Raw genomic sequence first — 13813 nt, 5'->3', positions numbered from 1 at the left:
TGCAGCACAGTTTCCACTGTGAGAGAAACAAAATGTTTTCAGCTCCTGTTAATATCACTTGAAGGCAAAAAGGGCAATAATGTGAAATGCTCTAATGGAAAGATGAAGACAGAGTGTAACTTGTTTCCCCTGAAGTTTTTCTTTTTTTTCCTTTTTGTGGTTTCTGACTGCCACATGGCCTCTTTGTTCTCTGTTTATTAACTGGTCGACCGTTAAAATCACTTCAGTGACAAAACTCAGCTAGCTGGATTCAACTCAGTGGAAAACGTTTCACCTGCCAGCGCCATCCGACCCAATGAACTTGACTTTTCAGTAATGATGTCCAGAATGTCTTGAGGCTTTTTAATTCCCCTCTCCAGGGAAGCCAGAGTGCTGTTAGATCTGCAGCCTAGCTAAAGTTCACTCTATCTGTGAGTGATTGTGCTTAATGCTGGAGCTGGAAGGGTGTAAGGAGAACTTCCAGAGATGCAGAATGCTTCAACAACCTCAGCTCTTTCTGTAAGAGCTCTACAACAATTTCACAGGGGCTTGAGCCTCTGGGGATCAAAAAGGTAAATGATCCATTCAGTTTTGGCCCTTGCTTCCATGATTCCTGTGCACCCTGTCAGGATTTTTCTGTTTCCCATGTTTCCTGTCATGAGTCATGCTGCTCCTCTTGTCCCTGCTGATTAGCTCATTTCTTTTGCTACTCCTGCTCACTGTTTATTGCTAATGGCTCTTACCTGTGCTGCGGTCTATACAAAGTCCTGCTATGCAGATTATCTATCTTCCTCTTTGACGAAGCCTTTGCATGATCCATGTGTGAATTCCTGATGTGCACCTGGCCTGTTTTCTGTCTCCTGACTACTGCCAGTTCCCTAGCTGTTCTGTGAGTTACTCTGCTTTTTGCTGTGCGCTTGTACAAAGACGTTGATTGCTGCCTTGCGCATTCTGGATCTCTTCTTCCTAACTGGACTATTTACCCATCCACTAATCCTACAATATCTAATAAAAAGGTCGTTATCTTTCCAATAATCAACCCAGATCAGAGAAGTGATCTGGAATTTCTGCTTTCCATTGTTTTTTTTGTTTTTTTCTCTTTTGGTTTCCATCTTGTAGAGTTCCCTTCTCTACAGGGAACTCTACAGGTTCCCTGTAGAGACCATAATTATCCTCTATGGTCCTGCAGATAAAACACTTGGTAAATGGACACTTTGTTCTTTCTCACTATATAAACCCAAAGAATTCAAGCCTCTGCTGTGGAAACCTTTTCGCTCATTGATCACTCTTGTGCAAGTCTGACATGAAAGTTGTTTCCTAGAGAAGCACCACATCTCATGTGACGGGACAGCACCAAATGATCGTGAGCGGTTAATAATTCCCCTTTTTAATGTCTGGCATTGCACAATTTGTGATGACATTAACAAGATTTTATGAGATCAAATATTTTGTCTTCTTGCTTATATGTACAAAGTGGTGAAAAAATTAGCACATGCTTCTTCTCTTGCATTGTTGTTGCACTTAAATGACCCAGAACATCCAACTAACCAGCATGACATACAATTAAAATATGGCAATTGAATAACATATGAGAAACAAAGTTACCTATATCTAGCAGCAAGGAAAAGATTAAAAATTCTTTTAAGGAAATAAAAGAAACTCAATTCAATTTTAAGGCATTTCAAATACGGTGGAACAGTAAACCATCAGACTACCACCTCTGTGTTTAGCTGTTGGGATTTTTGTACTAATATATTTTATCCGTTTTATCCCAGATGTAATATATATTTCAGTAGTTTTCACTTTTGTCTTGACAATCTACAGCATATTTTCCAAAAGCATAGAGTATCAAGAATATATTTTATTTCTGTGTTGCAAGATTGCATTAAACCTCACCTTAGAGAGGAAAACCCTTTTGTGGAGGTAAAAATGGGAGATATTTTTACATTTGATAAACTTGTGTATCAAATGTACATACGTTTATCAACACGGTTTATGTCACCGTTTCCCCCAATTGTGTTTCACCCAGGAAACAGAAATTTCAAGCAGGTCTTTTAATGAGGAGTTTGGAAAATCTTTTGCACCTGAAGAGGGCGCTTTAACTAACCTGTCATTGTGCAAAAGGTGAAAGATGACAAGACCTTTCATTGTAAAAAGAAACACCAAAATTATAACAAGAACCATGAAAATATGTATTCCTTCTTTATTGACACGCACTCATAGTAAAACTCTTTAAACAGGTGTAGCCTATTAAAGAAGAATCTGTCTCCGACCATTCTAAATTTGTTTGGGAAAATTAAACGTCCTGGGGAGAAAAAAAGCAGACGCTTGTCTAATTTTTGCGGGTTCGAAGGTGGATGAAAGCCATTGGTTCTGGGGAGCTGATGACGGTGAGAGCGCTCCGTGTTCTCCAGGAGCGCCTTCTTCAGCTTCTTTCTGCACCCAGCAGCTGGGACCACAGCACCATGTGGAGCTGAGCTGTATCTTTCCCTCTCTTTTTTACGCTTTAAACTCTCTTTTTTTTCGAGATATCATCAGCTCTGGTTCATTTCAGAGCGCGTCCCAGAAGCGCGCAGAGCGGCGCACATTTGGAGACGAGGAAAAAAACCAAACAAACAAAAAACCAATCAGTGCTCAGTGCAGCGCAGGCAGGTCTTTGCTCTTTTAAAAAGCAGCAGGGACGGCTGGCTGCTGGAGAGTTGGCGCTGTCGGTGCAGGAGCGAAGACGGACTGCGCTGGTTGGGGGAAAGCAAGAATTAAAAACAGCGGAATAAAGAGGGAGAACTTGGATATGGCTGCTGTGAAGACGTTCAACCTTCTCGCTGGAGTTGTTTCATTGTTGCTCTGTGTGTTGAATATCCGAGCGGACATCGGAGACGGTAAGAACCCGCAGCCTTTACTCGGACCTGCGTGTTAGGACCAGAGCTTGCCCGTAACGAAAATACAACAAAGCTGGTGGAGAGTGGATGTGTTGCAGCAGAGACCCTCTTGTTTGTCAGACTATAACAACATGTGTGCAGGAAAAATTTCCTCAGGGTGTTGCTTTATATTTAGGACTCATTAGATTATTAAACTTAAAAAAAAGCTTTCATGACCCAACTTTCAGCACTTTTAAAAAAAAAAATCATGCAAATTTTATAACCACTGAGAATATAATTTAATTTACTCATGCACAACATTTAGTCGGATTGGATGAGATAGACTGTATGTTTTGTTTAGGGGTATGGGCAGTTGCCCTGGACGGCATTAGAAATGGGATGGCTCAGATTTTCTATTGTATTTATGGATGTATGGGGCATGCAGTGATTTTTTTCTCACCCCAAAATGTTGATTTCCTGCATTTTGATTCATCAAAGGGTCTGCAGAAGGTGGTCCTTCAGTAGCAGTTATTTAATAAGTGCTACTGAATCCTATACTGCCATTACTGACAGCTCTTTGATACATTTCTTACCTCTTTGTCTTCCAACACATTGTTTCTGTATCTGCAGCTAACTTACAAAGTTGGCAAACGTTGCTGCCATAGAATCTTCCACAAAATCGTACCTTGTTTGTGAATATTTGGTTGTACCAAATTTCCCAGTAAGATGTGGTTAAAAGCAGTGACAAGTTAGCTAGTGTTTTACCCTTTCTGTGGGACTACATAAATGCTGTCCCAATATCGAATCAGCAGATTAAACAAAACACATAATGCTTGTTTTCTAGATGTTTTATCCTGCATCTACAGGTACTAAAGTTTAATGATTAGACAGGTTTGACAGTTTTCTGGTCTGGGTGTGGCTGCTTAAACTGAACCACAAGATGCTATGAATCACTGTTAACTCATGATTTAATAAGAGATGCAATTACTTTTTCACCTGAATTCCAGGTAGGAATTCAGTTACCTTTTAACAAAGGTAACTGAATAAATTACGTCACCTTTCAAATCTATTCAAGTTCATTTTTGTTTGGTATTATTTTTGTCATTTCTTTACATATAATCTCAAATATCACCACACCAGTAATCTGTAAGGAGCGAATGTCTAAAGTGCTGTAGAAAAAGCATCGCCTATTTGCAACTTTTCACACATCAGGGGGGGAAAAACTGCACAGTTCCTTTTCCTCCACAGTGGAGCTACAAGTCCACTGTGAAGAATGGAGGCCGACGACACCAACAGTTCCCCTGAAACCTCAGATCTTAACGATGTGATAAGTTTTGCGATTCAGCTCACACTCACGAGCTCTTGTTTTTTACTCCCGATAGCGGTCAGGGAAATTCTCTTCCGCTGACAGTGACTGCAGATTAAACTCACATGTGTGTGATGGCATGCCTCAGGGATGTGTAGGAATGTTTTGCAGACCCTCATACACATGCATTTTTGCAGACAGTTGCAGATTATAAATAGGTTTGGGAAACTATAAGTGGAGGAAATCTCAGCTGCATCAACATGTACAAAAATAAAACCCTCTCCTGGGCAAGCTGGATGAATTTGTATGTAGGACAGTATTTTTAGACGAGGTGCTCCCCTGCTTGTTGGATGACCTTAACGCCTGTGCAGCTGGAACCAGGAGCCCCCTGTCCTTGCTTAGATTGGTGCTCATTAATAGAGCACAAAATGACGTTTCCAAAATCAGCTGCTCCACAGGGAGGATTTAATGCACCATTCACTCCCAGAAAGCGTTCAGTCCCTTGGAAAAGTATCACAGTAGCGCCAGCAGTGCCTAAGATGTGAGGAGTGGCTGAAGAATTCATTTCCCCTCCTTGCATTTATTAGTCAGATGAACTAGAGAACATCTGGGTAAAATTACACAACATCCTGTGAGCTTAGTGCATCTTTTTTTTCTTTCAGGTTCCATGCCACACTCAGAGGTGGCACTCTCAGAAAATTGGGGCTGACTTTTTGGGTCAATTTGTGCTCTGTTGCTTTCCCTTGAATGGGGGGGGATAGAGATGTACCACTATAGTCTGGAGTGTGTCTGTCCATTCGATGAGAGTGGAGAAAGCTTAGGAGAGAGAGGCTTGGCTCATTTAACTACGTGGTTTGATGTTAAAAGCTCTGTGCTTGGAGGCTGCTAATGTGCGAAGACTGCGGCTGCATGTGGAATTTCCTTTCCTCGTACGCTGGCGGAGGTTGAAAGAGGTTGTAGGCTGTTCTCAGACTGCAGCAGCGTGGACGTCTCCAGCTCAGACGCCCTGTTCTTCATCCATCATGCTGCCAGGAGCTCCCGCTGCAGTCATGCACACGCTCAGGCGCATGGATGGTGTGTGCTACAGCCAAATGTAGCTCTATAATGAGGACTCTAATGAATTGCTTGACATTAGCTCACCGGCTCCTGTTGTGTGGACTGCTATGATGTTTTCACAAAAAAAAAATATAATGTAATTGTTGCTGATTAAAACAGAAAAACAAAAAATGCAAAAGCTACGTGTATTCACATCTATTGGCTTACAAGTTTTATGGCAACAATTCAAGCCTGGAGTCTTCTTGGTTATGTCTCTACAAGTTTGGCACACCTATTCTGTTTTCTCCTATTCTTCTCTTCAGATTTTCTCACGCTCAGTCAAGTTTGATGGGTGGACAGTCGTTTTTGGACATTTTAGAGATTTAAATTTGAACTAAATCCAGGCTCTGACTGGGCCCCTTAAGGATATTCAGAGATTGTTCCTGAAGCCTCTCCCTCTCTAAAAGATATGTCTTTACTGGACAAATAGGACTGATTTAAAGGCAGTAATAAAGAATTGTTTTCAATTTACATGAATTAATCATATAGTCAGAATTCGACCCTATTTAATGCTGTAAAATTCAATTCAGTAATAATAAAATACAGTCAAAATTTGTTGATCATAAGATTCTAACTGGCTTAACGCATCTTAACTGAAAAAGCCTTGGGGGTTGCATTAATCCAACCCATTCTCACTCCCAACTCGTCATATTTTGGGACGGTCCGTCCTCGTCACATGTTGACGCGCAGGGTACCCTTTCGCGTCAATATGTGACGCGAGGTGTTTTACACTATGCCTTACCATAATTTTTGCCCTAAACCTAACCAAATGGTTGGGTTTTGAAGGTTCGGCAGCAGTTACGAGAACCCTTCGCATCAAAAATCCATGTAAAACATGTGACATTCCCAAATCGTCAACATGTGACGCTGAAGGACCCTGCCCAAGTCGTCAACATATTGACACAAAGGGTACCCCCTTCGCGTCAATATGTGACGCATGGTCAGAAAACGTCCCAACTCGTCAATATATGACGAGTTCGGAGTGAGAATGTGTTGTTAAATCAGTGACGTCCTTGCAAATAACCATCAAATGCAGAACAGATAGCAGGGTTATGATTCATTAAACAGAGTTTTAATCAACCAGAAATGCAAGCTTTTAGAACTGGAGTTGTTTTAAAATTACACAAACCTGACTTTCTGTGTTTTTACAAACGGTATGACCCGTGTTTCACCTGCGCTGCCTTCAAAGAGCTGGATGTTGCTGTCAGTGTGCTGCCGCCTCTCACCGAGGCTGATGCTGTCCCGTCTCACACAGGCTGTATCTACCTCAACACACAGCTCACTGGCTCTTCTAATGAACAGCTGAAGCTTTATATGAAAAAGTAGCTTACACAACCACCATGAAAGCTTCCTCTTAAAACCTTCCAAACGTATTCACACCCTTGGACTTTTTCACATTTTGTCATGTTACAACCGCAAACTTAATGTGGTTTATTGGGATTTTATGCAACTGGCCAGGGGACTGTAACCTGCAACACCACAGCCGTTCTGTTCAGATTCTTAATCATTCCACATGGCATAGATCACAAACATTTAATGAAGAACAAACCATAGCAGCTTTCATGACAACTATGATAAAAAAAATGTATGTAAAGGAATCCCATCAGTCAATTCAAAAATAGCTGCAAGTCTTTACCAGCTTTGGACATCTAAAGAGTCATTTCTTTTCCCCTCATTCTGTATTGTAAAATAGCCCAAGCTCAGTCACATTGGATGGAAAATGTCTGAACATCAATATTCAGGCCTTGGTGCTTATTCTCACCTGGATTTATATCTGGACTTTGACCAGGCTATTCAAATGCTCGGGTGTACTTTGATCTAAACCATTCCCCTGGAGCTCTGACTGCATATTTAGAGTTCTTATGCTGCTGGAATGTGAATCTACATTGAGCTTTTACAACCTCTATTATAAAGCAGAATTCCCACAACATGATGCTTCTGCCATCACGTGTCACATTTCGTTTTCCCACCAAACGTAGAGGAACAAGTTCTGTATGAAGGTCAAAACGTTTAACTTAATGTAATCTTCGTTCCTGATCTGTTCCGTAAAATACATAGAAGGATGAAATGTGAAAACTTCAGGCAGTTTGAAGAGTTTAAGGGATGTCAGCTTCATCTCAACCACAGTTTTTGAGCTGGTTGTCAGCCCCCATGGAATTTCCCCACCTCATTCCTCTCCCTGTGTCTGCTATTTTTCTGACATTGCACATTTTGGAGCAGCAGACTGAGTTAGCTTTCGTATTGACTCTCTATATGACCTGCTGAATGGAGCTGCCATGAATGAATGAAGGGGGTTGGGGTGTCTTTAAGAGGGTGAGAGACAAGGAGGGGCAGCAACAGCGGCAAGGCTTATTGTGCCGCCCTGTGTGCGGCGGCAGCGGGCCGTGCCGTATCATCCTCCCCCCGAGCCTCTCTCAGCAGCATGAAACAGCAGCACCAGGTTCCTGCATTCGTCACGCTATGGCCCTTGTCGCTCATCTCCCCGCCCCTCTCGGTTCGCGAAAAAGCTCAGCCCGACTGCTTTAGAGAGCTGAAGCACCACATCGGGTTCAATAGGCTGAGAGACAAAGAGCCAAGAGGCCACTAGTTAATGATGCCCGACGTATTTAAGCCCTTCTTTAGGGTTTTTCTCATAGGGGTTTCTTCAGTCTAAAAGCTGATGCAAAGCTCTGCCTGGGTTACAACTTCTTAGAGGCGCTGGTCATCACTCTGGCATCTTTTCCTTTTGTGAGATTTGTTTGGCAAAACCAAAACCCATGAGTTATGTTCAGCATCAGTGGAGAACCTTTGAAAAGTGATGGGAAAGAGGCCGGTGATGGTTAAAGTAGCACGGATGCTGAAGTTAGTGGCCCAGTAAATAGCTGACAGGCATTTTTCCACTCATAATAAACATCCTGCTTTGACTCAGATGATTGTAAACAGTCAGGCTGTTATCTGCTCTTCTTGGTGAAGCTGTCATATGAAGAATATTAGATTATCAGCCAAGAAGTGGATATGTTTTTTCTAGAGGAGGAAATGGATTTAAACTTGTGGAGGGGTAAAGTTTAATGGAATAACGATGCAAGAGATAAGGCGGGTAACAAATATTTTTCCTTCTTGTATGACTTTCTCAGTGGAGAATTCAATTACAATGTAGTAGCAATAGAATACTAAGTGCCTTGCAAAATAATAAGACCCTTTAAACTTATTTACCTGTTGACTCATTAAAATCACAAATTTCAGTGTATGTTTTGAAGATTTTATGAGATAGGCTCTACTTCCTATAAGTCTGTCTGTGTGTCTTAGTGGAAGGAATATTATCCATCCATCCATCCATCCATCCATCCATTTTCTGTACACCCTGGTCACTTAGAGGGGTCTGGAGGGGTGCTGGTGCCTTTCTCCAGCTAATGTTCTGGGCGAGAGGCGGGGTACACGCTGGACAGGTCACCAGTCTGTCGCAGAGAATATTATACATGTCTTTTCAAATTATTTTCGAGTTGGATTCTCATCCAAGCATTCATCCATCATCTTCCGCTTATCTCAGAGCAACATCTCCAGGAGGGAACCCCATAAATTGTTGTATTGTGAAAAATTTGAACAGGTTCTAGGTAAAGTACCACTTTTGCAAGACACTGGATACATTAGTTATTCATTGATTAACAATATCATTATACTGTCTTTGTAGTTGGACGATTTTCTTCTTGAAAGCTGCAGTGTGAACCATTTTCACTCTGTTTTTACTTTCTGTCATCTTGTTAGTATTTGGAAAAGGAAATTAGGGTTGTTTTTACAGTCCACAGGAGAGAGAAACAAGAGGCCATATTTGTCAGTTGAGTTATAGGCCAGGTATTTGCTGCTCAGTTAATAAATAATCTACATTTTGGGGTCAAGCTGTAATGAACAGTGTTGTTCACTAGTTTTCTAATAATCTAGAAGCAGTAGCATGCAAATGGAAACACCTCCTGCCTGTGTAATTGTGGAGCTTTATAATTACAGGCCAATTAATCAGTGTGTGTCTGATTTGTTTGTCACTTGTGGGCTGAGTGGTTCCCTGGCTCAGCTGTTTTGGTTTAATCACACTGAACTTCAATGCTAAGGCCGGCAAAAGGGGTTGTTGTATGTAGTTGTACAAATTTGAATTTGTTGCAGAGATGCACTGATTAAGCTTGTGGCCAATTTACAATTCCGATGTTTGCCATTTCAAACGTCTAAAGAAAGATAAAAAACAAACTTTGTTTTTGACAAATTTATTCTCATAGTTGCAAATATTTATTTTTCCCACATTTAACACATTTCTTCGGTAAAAGTCTCTACAAGATTGGATTTTTTGGGATGTTCTTCTTATGAAGTTAGTCTAGTTTAACTAAATGCCATTCTTAGTGGTTCCTCTTTTGAGCTCTTTCTGAGTCAGCAGGCAAAAACCTTTGGACCTTTGAGTTAAGGTTTAACATTTCTTATGGATTTAGTTGATTTTATGCTCATGTAACATCTCCTATATGATAAAATTGACTATACTGGTCTGTAATATCTGTTTGGACCTGACACACATTAGCTTGTAGATGATATTTAAAAACAAAGTCTGTTTTTTTTCATGCTGCTTCCTGTTGGGCTGCTGTTATGGATCCCTGTTCACTAAGAAATCTTGGAAAAGCAATGATGGAGATATTAATGCCTTATAAATAGCAGGACTGTATGCAAATGTTCTGTTATATGACTGAGGTCTTAAGTATATAGCTATCCTTAGTAAAAACAGTTTCAAAACCTTTAAAATGGGAAACTGTCTTTTAATTTCCTTTTAATTGTGCAACAACCATGGTTGCTCTGCAGATCAGCTATACTGTTCCCACCCTCGATGCTTTTCTTTTTGCCCCTGCACCAAAGTGCAGTGAAACTCCCAAATATCCGATGCGCACGGTTAAGTTTAAAGCCTAAGATCCTGAAGTGTAAACATGCATTATTATCAAGAGGGCAGTTGAGCGCAGTGTTACAGGCTGTCTGGGCATGTTGAAGAAAGATAAGGTGTTTCTGTGGCAGAGGAGCCATCCAGCCCACCCTGCAGGAGGCTTCGTGTCCTGGGAGCAGCAGCAGTGAATTGACTTTGTCCCGCCGAAAGCAAGTCGCTCTGGGTTGACAGCATACTTTCACATGCGTCACACTGTTCTCACACTTGGTCTCTGTGTTTGCCTGTTTGTGATGAGTAGATTTCACTCTTCCTTTCTGACGTTGACAAGAGCCAGGGCAGGAGTTGAAGGAAGTCTGGATTATAATTTGGTGCGAAAACATCACATTTATAATCTTCCAAGTGCAGATTTCTCAGACCAATGAAAATATTTTTGACTCTCACGCAGGCTGAGTGAGAGAAAAACTTCAATTAACCCAATAATGGTTCTGATTAGCCTAAATTGATACTTATATTATGAAATACACACAGTATTCAGGATCTTCACTGGCTGTCTTATCATATAACGTTACATTTATCATGTGCAATTCAACTTATAGTTAATGGTTGTATAAGTTTTCCCACCCTTAACCTTAGACCTTGTGGAAGTACATTTTGATTTCATTTCAGCATTCAGTCTTCCTTGACAGAAGTCCATCAGCATCCTACATTTTGACTTGACAGTTTTTACCATTTCTGCTTACAAAAATGATAAGCATTTACCATTTTTGTAAGCAATGAAAATAAATAAAGGGATTTATTAAGGGATTTATGAAAATAAATCCCTCTTCATCCGTAGCCTTCTAGCAGACCTCTTCGCCAGCAGACACTTTCTGCTGATCAGCGTTTTTGTTATGTTTAGTCATGCTATTTTGATGATCTGTCACTGATGATGAGTTCTAAGTCATTGCAGTCTCCTTGTTCTTATCATAATCTTTAGTTCTCTTCTCAGATTTCCTATTGAGTTCAAGTCAGGACTATGGTCTAGTGCAAATTGTTAATAGTGCAGCCAGTAAGAAGAAAGATCTTAGTCTTTAAACCTAAATATGCCTGGGGTTCTCCAATTGTTTGTGTTATGATGTTTCTCATTGTTTCTCATTTCTCAATAATTTAAAAAAATCTATCCATACACAGTGGTGTCCATTATTACTTCTGTAAACAGTGCGCTGCTGAGTAATGTCAACGTTCTTCTTCTATGCACGCTGGTCGCTTTGGGGTCGTAAACTTTTCACACGGATTTCTGATTGTGATAGCATCATTCAGTAGTATGAGCAGCCATCTACAATAAATTGGATTTCAGCAAAAAAATTGAGATTGAACATCAAGACCTGATGTAACCTAACCTATGTGTGCTCATGTACTGCTTTGATTCTCTTCTGTTCAGTCACTGTGATTGTGAAAAGTGGAATACTTTCATTTGAACTTTTACCTTATATAATAATGTAATAATATATGAACGCCTGTTGGAAACTCTTGAGTTTTCTGAATAAGCTATCAGTGTTCAATGTTTGAGAGAGGTGGCTGTTGGCTAATATGTAATGGTGACAGATTTATTGTTATTTGCTGATAGATGTTCTTGCATTTGATGGGAAAAAAAGGCTTTTTTTCCTGTCTTGGCAATCATGTTTAACCCTTTTTAAAACTGATTTATTAGCCTGCTAATCATGTTATATACATGTTCAGTCCAAAGGCCATCAATTGCAGCTTTATTTGCAACTGGTTGCTCGGCCTCTGAAAGAAAGCTCCCCGTTCAGTGATTAGCTTGTTAATGTTGTTCACAGTTTTCAGACAATGTTAGTTGAGCTGTGCCAGGCTCCTCTAGGCAGACATTGATGTGTTTTTCACTGCTGTAGGTCCAACATTGCTGCCTTTGTTGCTCTGCCCGGAAAGTGTCCCGGCGTCTTCTGTCCACAGCTCTCTCATTTCCTCCCAAACTCATCCTGACAAAAAAACATGCATGCCCCAAACCGACCACTTTCAGAGACCCAAACTCTGCGATCTGCAACTGATTGGGGCCAGAGCAGATTTTTGGCGAAATGAAAGGCATAGAGCCACTGGGGTTTTTCTCCGTATGGATCAAAGTTGTTTTCTTTTTGCCACCTTGTACCCACAGACAGAGAAAATCTTTAGGATGTGACAACTACTGTCATGTGCTTTTCTGGTAAACACAGTCCTCTTTGTACTTGGAGGATTGCTTTGGTATAAAGAATGGAAATGTAACAATTTTTGAAACACAAAACGGAAAGGAAAAACCTCCTGGCGGAGATTTGTTGGCTTTGCTGTAACATCCTGCGCAACTGGGCATGATTTGTTACTGTGCTGGCTGGACAAAGAATAATCATCATTGTTCTTTTTGTTGCTAATTTCCTGCTCAAATTAGTCACAAGGATTTTATGGAGATTTAACAGTTCTACCACATCTGCAAAGCTGGTCATCACATCACCCTTCAGGAATCAGGGCTGCCAGGAATGGGAGGAGAAAGAGCTTTTCTGGAAAAAAAAAATGGCGATGTTTAGAGCAACACACTTTTGGATGAGCTTGTTCCAGCTGTTCTCCCAACTTTGCTCTGCATTCATGGTGAAACTGTAAACAGGAGGCCACTTGGCTGGCCGAGCGCAGTGGGGTCGGTTGCACTGCATTTCTGTATTTTCATCATTCTTGCACCATGTATTTATGGCAGGTGGAAAACAACCCCAAACTATGAGTTTTGCACACTGTCTGTTCAAGACACTCATTGAAGTCAAACTCCCTGGGCTTCAGGCTTCCTGCGTGCCGATCTTTACGGACATCTTTGAAAACAAATTCTTCCTAATTAGATGGTCGATATATTTACATTTCAGGTCAATTATGTAAAATTGTAAAGAAAATTAGTTTGTACAGTCTTGTAAATTTTAAATTCGTCAAAGTATTCATACTGCTGGATCTAACGTTCTCATATGATTAGCCCCATCCATGCTCCCAACTCTGTCCAGCTTTTCTGTCCCTGCTGAAGAAAGGCAGGCCCACAGTATAATGCTTCCACCACTGTGTTTATCTGTCGGAATGATATTTTAGTATTTCATCAACCACATATTGCATTTAGAGCTCAATATTTTTTTCACCGTGGTTTTCTTGTTGACACTCTTCAATGAGTGCTTGAGTGAACAAATTCTTCCACCTAAGCTGTAGATCTGTGCTGCTCCTTCAGAGTTACCTATTGACTCTTTCTCTGATTACTAGCCCTCCTTCTGCAACAAATTGGTTTCCATGGATTTTATTAGCGGTCTCAGAGAAGAGAGGGCTCAATACAGCGGCATGCCACTATTTTATTTATGTGGAATATATTTTTCCCTCAACTGTTCTACTTTATTGCATAATATAAAAACAATAATACACATATTCTTGGTAAAAACTAGTTTTATAAACCAAAAATTCAACTGAGAAACGGAAAACAGGTAAAAGTCTTCCACTGATTCTTTTACGTTTCTGTTGCTTTGCCCGTGTTTTCTTGCAGAGAGTCATTCCCTGAGCTCAGCACAGAGAAGGGAACAAAAGCTCCCTTTGAGCCTCTGCGGTGATAAATTGCAAGGTGTACAAACCGCCTTTGTGTGCCTGCAGTGTAAAAGGAAAACACCAGGTAGCAGATCTCCTTTTCTGCCCAGGTAACAAGAAACT

The 13813-nt window shown here is 40.7% G+C and overlaps 1 protein-coding gene across 1 annotated transcript in view; it reads left to right on the top strand.

The window, feature by feature from the left end:
• Positions 1 to 2249: 2249 nt before the first annotated feature.
• Positions 2250 to 13813, top strand: part of plxdc2b (plexin domain containing 2b) — an 89695-nt gene continuing 78131 nt past the window's right edge. Inside the window, exon 1 of the mRNA XM_028005007.1 lies at positions 2250 to 2858. Within this exon, the coding sequence (XP_027860808.1) occupies positions 2771 to 2858 (88 nt within the window). The 5' untranslated portion in view covers positions 2250 to 2770. The remainder of the gene's footprint in view (positions 2859 to 13813) is intronic.

The sequence above is a fragment of the Xiphophorus couchianus genome, chromosome 21 (genome assembly GCF_001444195.1).
Source record: "Xiphophorus couchianus chromosome 21, X_couchianus-1.0, whole genome shotgun sequence".
NCBI lineage: Eukaryota > Metazoa > Chordata > Actinopteri > Cyprinodontiformes > Poeciliidae > Xiphophorus > Xiphophorus couchianus.
Note: the sequence above shows the minus strand (reverse complement) of the source record. Positions and strands in the feature narration are given on the sequence as shown.